The sequence below is a fragment of the Heterodontus francisci genome, chromosome 43 (assembly GCF_036365525.1).
Source record: "Heterodontus francisci isolate sHetFra1 chromosome 43, sHetFra1.hap1, whole genome shotgun sequence".
Lineage (NCBI taxonomy): Eukaryota > Metazoa > Chordata > Chondrichthyes > Heterodontiformes > Heterodontidae > Heterodontus > Heterodontus francisci.
Genome location: NC_090413.1, coordinates 13,275,336 through 13,285,296, shown reverse-complemented (window position 1 = coordinate 13,285,296; position 9,961 = coordinate 13,275,336). Strand labels below are relative to the sequence as shown.

Below are 9,961 nucleotides of genomic sequence, written 5' to 3'. Positions count from 1 at the left end.
GTCCCTGTTTGGGGGTTAATTTTGCCCATTTGGTTTAATATTTGCCTCTGTTTGGGTTAATTTTTCATCTGTTCGGGGGCTAATTATTTGCTTGTTTGGGTTAATTTTTTTCCCAGTTTGGGGGTCAATTATTGCCTTTGGGGGTTAATATTTGCCCCTGTCTGGGGTTAGTATTTCCCCCGGTTGGGGGTTAATATTTGCCCCTGTCTGAGGTTAGTATTTCCCCCGGTTGGGGGTTAATATTTGCCCCTGTCTGAGGTTAGTATTTCCCCCGGTTGGGGGTTAATATTTGCCCCTGTCTGCTCTCTGGGATGTTATTTGCCCCTCTCCCATGTGTGGGACCTGTTACCCATGCGGGGAGCTCCGCCCGCCGCTCCACCTCCAGGCGGCTTGCAGGGAGCGGCGCTTCCGCCTTCCGCAAAGGGAGAGAGTGGGGGGACGGGGACTGGAGCGGGCGGCGGCGGCGGCACCGAGCGGGATGTCGGAGGCGGAATGTAAGCAGTGGATCCTGGACACCATCGACTCGCTGCGGTGCCGGAAGGCGCGGCCGGACCTGGAGCGGATCTGTAAGATGGTGCAGCGGAGGCACGGACTGGCCCCGAGCCGCACCCGGCGGCAGCTGGAGCGGCTGCTGCGATCCCGCACCGTGCTGCGGGTCAGCTACAAGGGCTCGCACTCTTACCGCAACGCCGCTAAATGGCAGCCGGGGGCGGGGGTGGGGGCGGAGCGGGAGCGGGAACAGCCCAGCGTGCTGACCCGAGCCCGGCTCAGGGGGGTCCGGGAGCAGCAGGTGGCCCGGGCCAGGAGTAGGCAGCCGCCGGCGGGGGAGCAGCCCGGCACCGGGAGCGGGAGGAGCAGGCGGCGGATCCCAGCCCCCAGCACCGCCACTGACCGCAAGGCGAGTATCGGACAGTGTGGGAGGGAGACAACTAGTTAACGAAGGACCATGCCCACTAGTTAGTGCGAGTGCCAACTAGTTAGTGATGGACCATGCCCACTTAGTGTGCGATTGCCCAGTAGTTTGTGTGGCAATGCCAGCTAGTTAGTGTTGGATCCTGCACAAGGGTCAGCTAGTTAGTGTTGGAACGTGCCATTTAGTGTGGCAGTGCCAGGTAGTTAGTGTCAGACTTTCCCCATTACTTAGTGTGATAGTGTCGGATGTGCCCGCTAGTTACTGTGGGTGTGCAAACTAGTTAGTGTGGGTGTGCCAGATAGTTAGTGTTGCACCCCATCCACTCATTAGTGTGGGATGCCAGTTAGTTAGTTAGTTATGGACTGTGCCCACTAGTTAGTGTGGGAGTGCCAGCTAGTTAGTGTCAGTCCATTCTCACTAGCTAGTTCAGCAATGCTAGCTGGTAAGAATTGGATCATTCCCACTAGTTAGTGTGGGAGTGCCAGTTAGTGTTGGACCATGCTCACTTGTTAGTTTAGTAATACTCGTTAGTTAGTATCGGATCATTCTCCACTAGTTAGTTTGTGAGTGCTGTCTAGTTTCGGACCTTGCTCACTACTTAGTTTGGGAGTGCCAGCTAGTTAGTGTCTTACCATGCCCACTAGTTAATGTGGGACTGTCAGCTGGTTAGTGTCAGACCATGCCCACTAGTTAGTGTGTGATTTCCAGCTAGCTAATGTTAAACTGTCCCCACTAGTTAGTGTGAGACGGCTAGATAATGTTGGACCTTGCCCACTAGTTAGTGTCAGACCATGCCCACTAGCTAGTGTTGGACCCTGCTCACAAGTTAGTGTGGGAGTGTCAGCTAGTTAGTGTCGGAATGTGCCAACTAATGTCAGACTGTTCCCACTAGTTAGTATGCGTGCCAGCTAGTTAGTGTTGAACCATCCCCACCAGTTAGTGTGGGACTGCCAGATAGTTAGTATTGGACCACGTCCACTCGTTAGTGTGGAGTGCCAGCTCGTTAATTACAGACCATGCCCGCTAGTTAGTGTGGGAGTGCCAGCTAGTTAGTGTTGGATCATGCACCAAGTTAGTGTGGGAGTAATAACTAATTAGTGCTGGACCGAACCCACTAGTGTCAGATCATGTCCACTTGTTAGTGTGGGAGTGCCAGCTAGTTAATTTTGGACCATGCCCACTAGTTAGTGCGGGATTGACAGCGAGTTAGTGTTGGATCATGCCCCAAGTTAGTGTGGGAGTGATAAGTAATTAGTGCTGGACTGTGCCCGCTAGTTAGTGTGGGAGTGCCAGCTAGTTAGTTTCAGACCATGCCCACTACTTAGTGTGGGAGTGCCAGCTAGTTAGTGTTGGATCATGCCCCAAGTTAGTGTGGAAGTGATAAGTAATTAGTGCTGGAGCATGCCCGCTAGTTAGTTTGGGAGTGCCAGCTAGTTAGTTTTGGACCATGCCCACTAGTTAGTGTGGGAGTGCCAGCTAGTTAGTGTTGGATAATGCCCCAAGTTAGTGTGGAAGTGATAAGTAATTAGTGCTGGACCATGCCCACTAGCGTCAGTTCATGTCCACTTGTTAGTGTGGGAGTGCCAGCTAGTTAGTGTTGGATAATGCCCCAAGTTAGTGTGGGATTGATAACTAATTAGTGCTGGACCGTGCCCACTAGTGTCAGATCATGTCCACTTGTTAGTGTGGGAGTGCCAGCTAGTTAGTATTGGACTAAGGCCACCAGTTGGCATGGGAGTGCCAGCCAGTTCGTATCATGCCATGCTCACTTGTTAGTGTAGGAGTGTGAACTAGTTAGTGTTGGAACGTGCCAACTAGTGTCAGATCATGCCACTAGTTAGTGCCAGCTAGTTGGTAAGAATGTAAATGTGTTGGAAGCGGTTCAAAGAAGGTTTACTTGACTAATACCTGGAATGGGCAGGTTGTCTTAAGAGGAAAGGTTGGACAGGCTAGGCTTGTATCCGCTGGAGTTTAGAAGAGTAAGAGGTAACTTGATTGAAACATATAAGATCCTGAGGGGTCTTGACAGGGTGGATGTGGAAAGGATGTTTCCCCTTGTGGGAAAATCTCGAACTAGGGGTCACTGTTTAAAAATACGGGTTTGCTCATTTAAGACAGAGATGAGGAGAAATGTTTTCTCTCAGGGGGTCGTGAGTCTTTGGAACTCTCTTCCTCAAAAGGCGGTAGAAGCAGAGTCTTTGAATATTTTAAAGGCAGAGGTAGATAGATTCTTGATAAGCAAGGGGGTGACAGGTTATCAGGGGTAGTCAGGAAGGTAGAGTTGAGGTTACAATCAGATCTGCCATGATCTAATTGAATGGTGGAGCAGGCTCAAGGAGCCAAGTGGCCTACTCCTGCTCCTAATTAGTATGTTCGTATGTGTCCACAAGTGTCAGAATGTGCTCACTGGTTAGTGTAGGGCTGTGCTATCTAGGGTGTAAGTGCTGGCTAGTTAGTGTTGGACTAACTAACCAGGGTCAGACTATGCCCCCTAGTTGTCCAGGAGTGCCAGCTACTTACTTTTGGACTGTGCCCACTAGTTAGTGTAGGGCTACCAACTAGCTAGTGTCAGAACATGTCTCCTAGTTAATGTGGGAGTGACAACTAGTTAGTGTTGGTCTATGCTCACTAGTTAGTGTGGGCTTTCCAACTAGTTAGTGTAGATGTGCCAACTAGTTAGTGTCAGTCCATGGCATCTAGTATTAGACTGTATCCAATGGTTAGTGTTGGGCTGTGCCCACTAGTTAATGTAGGAGTGTCAGCTAATTAGTATTGGAACATGCCAACTAGTGTCAGAACGTGCTCACTAGTGTGGTATTCCAGCTAGTTCGTGTCGGACCATCCCTGCTAGTTAGTTGGTAGTGCTAGCTAGTTAGTACGTGAGTGCCAGCTAGTTTGTGCCAGACTGTACCCACCAGTTTCGACCATGCCCCTAGTTAGTCCGGGAGTGCCAAATATTTACTGTTGAACCGTGCCCACTAGTTAGTGTGGGAATGCGAGCTAGCTAGTGTCAGAACATGCCGCTTCGTTAATGTGGGACTGACAACTAATTAGTGTTAGGCCATGCTCGCTAGTGTCAGACTGTGCCCACTAGTTAATGTGGGCTTGCCAACTAGTTAGTGTCAGGCCATGGCATCTAGTGTCAGACTATGCTCCAAAAGATAGTGTTTGGCTGTGCCCACTAGTTAGTGTCAAAATGCCGGCTAGTTAGTGACAGCCATGCCCACTAGCTAGTGTGAGTGCCAGCTGTTTAGTCACACCCTGTCCACTAGTTAGTGATGAACCATGCCCACTAGTGTGGGAGTGCCAGCTAGTTAGTGTCAAACCGTGACCACTAGTTCATGTGGGGTTGCCAGATAGTTAGTGCCAGACCACGTCTACTCATTAGTGTGGAGTGCCAACTAGTTAGTATCGGACCATCCCCACTAGTTAGTGTTGGAGTGCTAGCTAGCTAGTTTTAGACCTTGCCCGATACATAGTGTGGGAGTGCCAGATAGTTAGTGTCGGATCATGTCCCCAGTCAGTGTGGGAGCGGTAACTAATTAGTGTTGGACCATGCCGACTACTGCCAGATCCTGTCCACTCGTTAGTGTGGGATTGCCAACCAGTTAGTATCAGACCATACTCACTTGTTAGTGTGGGAGTGTTAGCTAGTTAGAGTTGGACGCTGCTCATGCATTAGTGTGGGAGTGTCAGCTAGTTAGTGTCAGACCGTGCCACTAGTTAGTGTGAGTGCCAGCTAGTTGGTGCAGGACTGTGCCATCTAGTGTGGAAGTTCCAGGTAGTTAGTGTCGGACCATCCCTACTAGTTAGTGTGGTGGTGCTTGCTAGTTAGTGTGCGAGTGCTGCCTAGTTGGTGTTGGACTGTGCCCACCAGTGTCGGACCAAGTCCCCTAGTTAGTCTCAGAGTGACAACTAGTTACTGTTGTTCCGTGCCCACTAATTAGTGAGGGAGTGCCAGCTAATTTGTGTCAGACCATACCCACTAGCTAGTGTGGAAGTGCCAATTAGTTAGTGTCGGACTATGACAGCTAGGTAGTATGGGAATGCCAGGTAGTTGTGTCATACTGTGCCCACTAGTTAGGGAGTGCCACCTACACAGTGGGACCATGCCCACTAGTTAGTGACAAGACTGTTCCCAGTAGTTAGTGTCAGACCCTGCCCACTAGTTAGTGTGGGAGTGCCCACCAGTTAGTGACAGACCATGCCTACTAGTTAGTGTGGGTGTGCCAGCTAGTTAATGTCAGACCATGCCCACTAGTTAGTGTGGGAGTGCGAGCTAGCTAGTGTCAAACTATGCTGGCTGGTTAGGGTGGAAATGCCAGATAGTTAGTGTCAGACAGTGCCCTCTAGTTAGTGAGGGAGTGCCAGCTAGTTTGTGAAGGACCATGCCCACTAGTGTCAGAACATGCTCACTAGTTAGCGTGGGAGTTCCAGTGAGCTAGTGTCAGACGGTGTCATCTGATGTGGGTGTGCCAGATAGTTCGTGTCGGGCGATCCCCACTAGTTAGTGTGGGAGTAACAGCTAGCTAGTGTCAGGCCGTGCCAGCTAGTTAGGGTGGAAATGCCAAATAGTTAGTGTCGGACCGTGCCCTCTAGTTAGTGAGGGAGTGTCAGCTAGTGATGGACCATGCCCACTAGTGTCAGAACATGTTCAGTAGTTCGTGTGGGAGCGCCAATTAGTTCGTGTCAGACCATGCCCACTAGTTAGTGTGGGAGTGCCAATTAGTTAGTATCGGTCTGTGACAGGTAGTTAGTATGGGAATGCCAGGTAGTGTCATACTGTGCCCACTAGTTAGGGATGCCAGTTAGGTAGTGTGGGACCATGCCCACTAGTTAGTGACAAGACTGTTCCCAGTAGTTACTGTCAGACCCTGCCCACTAGTTAGTATGGGTGTGCCACCTAGTTAATGTCAGACCATGCCCACTAGTTAGTGTGGGAGCGCGAGCTAGTGTCAAACTATGCCGGCTAGTTAGGGTGGAAATGCCAAATAGTAGACTGTGCCCTCTAGTTAGTGTGGGAGTTCCAGTGAGTTAGTGTCAGACAGTGCCATCTAGTGTGAGTGTGCCAGGTAGTTCGTGTCAGGCTTTCCCCACTAGTTAGTGTGGGAGTGAGAGCTAGCTAGTGTCTGACCATGCCGACTAGTTAGGGTGGAAATGTCAGTTAGTGTCAGACCGTGCCCTCTAGTTAGTGACGGACCATGCCCACTAGTGTCAGAACATGCTGCCTAGTTAGTGTGGGAGTTCCAGCGAGTTAGTGTCAGACAGTGCCATCTGGTGTGGGTGTGCCAGGTAGTTATTGTCGGTCTATCCCCACTAGTTAGTGTGGGAGCGCCAACTAGTTAGTGTCAGACTGTGCCAGCTAGTTAGTGTGAGAGTGCCTGGTAGTTGGTGTCAGACCTTTCCCATTGGTGTCAGACTGTGTTCATTAGTTAGTACGGGAGTGCCAGCTAGTTAGTCAGACTGCAACTACTAATTAGTGTTAATTTGTGGCAGATCATGCCCAGTAGTGTCATAGCATGACCACATGTTTGTGTGAGTGCCAGCTAGTTAGTGCCACACTGTGCCCAACAGTTAGTGAGTGCTGGCTAATTAGAGTCAGACCATGCCTACCAGCTCGTGTTAGACTGTGCCACCTCATGTCTGACCATATCTACTAGTTAATGTGGGTGTATCAGCTAGTTAGTGTAGGACCATTCCCATTAGTTTGTGTGGGAGTGCATACTAAGTTTCAGACACTGTCCACTTGTTAGCGAGGGAGTGCCAGTTAGTTCAGACCCTGCCGACTAATGTCAGATTGTGCCCACTTGTTAGTGTGGGAGTGCCAGCTAGTTATTTTCATACTGTGTCCACTAGTTAGTATCGGAGTGCAAACTAGTTTAATTGTCGAACTGTGGCACCAAGTTGTCAGACTGTACCCATTAGTTAGTGCGGGTGTGCTGGCAAGTTATTGTCAGGCTGTTCCCACGAGTTAGTCTGGGAGTCACAGCTAATTAGTGCCAGACTGTGTTCACTAGTTGACGTCTGACCCTGCCCACTAGTTAGCGTGAATGCCAGTTATTCAGTTTCAGACAGTGCTCACTAGTGTCACACCATGCCCACTAGTTAGTGTCAGGCTCTGCACACTGGAGACAGACCCAGCCCACTAGTGACAGACTCAGCCTATCAGTGAGTATGGGAGTGCCAGCCACTGATGTCAGAACATCCCCCCAGATAGTGTGGGAGTGACAAATAATTAGTGTTGTACCCTCCCACTACTGTCAGACTGTGCCTACTAGTGAGTGTGCAAGTGCCAGCTAGTTAGTATGGGAATGCCAAGTAGTTAGTGTCATACTGTGCCCACTAGGTAGGGAGTGCTAGCTAGGTAGTGTGGGACCATGCCCACTAGTTAGTGTGACCCTGTCCAAAGGTTAGTGTGGGAGCGGCCACTTGTTAGTGACAGAACTGTACCCACTAGTTAGTTTGGGTGCTAGCTAGTTACTGTCAGATCCTACCCATTAGTTAGTGTGGGAGTGCCCACTAGTTATGACAGGCTGTGCCCACTAGTTAATCTGGGAATGCTAGCTAGCTAATCTCAGACTGTAACTGCTAGTTAGTGTGGGAGTGCCTGCTAACTAGTGCCAGACCCTACCCACTAGTTGGTGTGGGAGTGCCAGCTAGTTAGTGACAGACCATGCCCACTAGTGTCAGAACGTGCTCACTAGTTAGCGTGGGAGTTCCAGTGAGTTAGTGTCAGACTGCCATTTAGTGTGGGTGTGCTAGGTGTTTGTGTCAGGCCATCCCCACTAGTTAGTGTGGGAACGCCAACTAGTTAGTGTTAGACCATGCCAGCTAATTATTGTGGGAGTGCCAGGTTGTTAGTGCCAGACCCTGCCCATGTGTCAAACCATGTCCACTAGTTAGTATGGGAGTGCCAGCTAGTTAGTCAGACTGCACCTACAGTTTTGTTAGTGTCAGACCATGCCCAGTAGTGTCATAGCAGGACCACTAGTTTGTGTGAGATGGCCAGCTAGTCAGTGCCACACTGTGCTCTCTATGTTAGTGAGTTCTAGCTAGTTAGACTGTGCCCACTAGAGTCAGGCACTGCCTTCTAGTTAGTGTGGAAGTGCCAGGTAGTTAGCGTTGGACTGTGCAAGCTAGTTAATGTGGTAGTGTCCGTTAGTGTCAGACTGTGCCCATTAATTACTGTGGGAGTACCAGCTAGCTAGTGTGATAAATTGCACACTAGTTACTGTTGGAATGCCAGCTGGTTAGTGTCAGACAGTGCATACTAGTTAGTGTGGGAGTGCCAGCTAGTTAAAGCCAGACCATGCCTACCAGCTCGTGTTGGACTGTGCCATCTAATGTCAGCCCATATCCACGAGTTAATGTGGGTGTGTCAGCTAGTTAGTGTCGGACCATTCCCACTAGTTTGTATAGTAGTGCAGACAAAGTTTCAGACACTGCCCACTTGTTAGTGAGGGAATGCTAGTTAGTTAATGTAAGACCCTGCCCACTAGTGTCAGACTGTGTCCACACATTAGTGTGGGAGTACCAGCTAGTTATTTTCATATTGTGTCCACTAGTTAGTGTTGGAGTGCAAACTAGTTTATTGTCGAACTGTGGCACCAAGTGTCAGACTGTACCCAGTGGTTAGTGTGGGGGTGCCTGCTGGTTTGTGCTGGACCGTGCCCACTAGTTAGTGAGGGAGTGCCGGCAAATTATTGTCAGTCTGTTCCCACCAGTGTCAGACCCTGCCCACTGGTTAGGCTGGGAGTCAAAACTAATTAGTATCAGATTGTGTTCACTAGTTGACGTCTAACTCTGCCCACTAGTTAGTGTGAGCGCCAGTTAGTTAGTTTCAGACAGTGCTCGCTAGTGTCACACCTTGCACATTAGTTAGTGTCACACCATGCCCACTAGTTAGTGTGAGAGTACCCACTTGTTATTGTCAGGCTGTGCACACTGGAGACAGACCCAGCCCACTAGTGACAGACTCTGCCTATTACTGTGTGTGAGTGCCAGAGTGTTAGTATGGGAGTGCCAGCCACCGAGTGTCAGAACATCCCCCTCTAGTTAGTGTGGGAGTGACAAATAATTAGTGGTGTAGCATGTCCACTAGTGTCTGACTGTGTCCACTAGTTATTGTCAGGCTGTGCCCTAGAGTCAGACCCTGCCCACTACTGTTAGACTGTGCCTACTAGTGAGTGTGCAAGTACCAGCTAGTTAGTGTGGGACTGTGCCCACTAGTGTCAGAATCTGCTCACTAGTTAGTGTGGGAGTTCCAATTAGTTAGTGTTGGACCGTGCCCGATAGTTACTGTGAGAGTCCCAGCTAGCTAGTGTCAGAACATGGTCCCGAGTTAGCGTGGGACCGCTAGCTAGTTAATTTTTGGACCCTGCTTATGGGTTAGCGTGGAACTGTCAACTAGTTACTGTCGGAATGTGCCTGATAGTTAGTGTGAGTATGACAGCTTGCTAGTAACAGAACTTGCTCCATAGTAGTGTGTGAGTGGCAATGAATTAGTGTTGGACCGTGCCCATTAGTTAGTATGGCACTACCACTAGTGTCGGACTGTGGCATCTAGTGTCAGACCGTACCCAATAGTGTCAGACCCTGCCCACTAGTTAGTCAGGGAGCGCTAGCTAGTTAGTGTCAGACTGTGGCCACTAGTGTCAGTCCATACCTCCTACTATCAGAGTGCCACATGTGCCCACTAGCTAGTGTGGGCATGCCTGCTAATTGTGCCCACTTATGTCAGACCCTGCCCACTAATTAGTGTGGGAGTGCCAGCTAGTTAATGTCAGACCATGCCCACTAATGTCAGACTGTGCCTACTAGTGAGTTTGGGAGTACCAGCTAGTTTTTCAGACTGCGCCTACTAGTTAGCGTTAATGCCAGCTAATTAGTGTCAGACCGTGCCCACTAGTTTGTGTAGGATTGACAGCTAGTTAGTGTCAAAACTTGTCCCCCTAGTTAGTGTGGGAGTGACAACTAATTAGTGTTGGACCACGCCAGCTAGTTAGTGTGGTAGTGTCAGCTAGTTAGTGTCAGACTGTACCCATTAAT

At 49.8% G+C, this 9,961-nt stretch overlaps 1 protein-coding gene across 2 annotated transcripts in view; it reads left to right on the top strand.

Moving 5' to 3' along the window:
• The first annotated feature begins 395 nt into the window (after window positions 1-395).
• Window positions 396-9,961, top strand: part of LOC137355606 (atherin-like) — a 103,532-nt gene continuing 93,966 nt past the window's right edge. The window contains exon 1 of one of the 2 annotated variants that reach the window (XM_068020920.1): window positions 396-898. In XM_068020920.1, the coding sequence (XP_067877021.1) occupies window positions 479-898 (420 nt within the window). In that variant the 5' untranslated portion in view covers window positions 396-478. The remainder of the gene's footprint in view (window positions 899-9,961) is intronic. The other variant, XM_068020918.1, reaches the window with a different exon arrangement.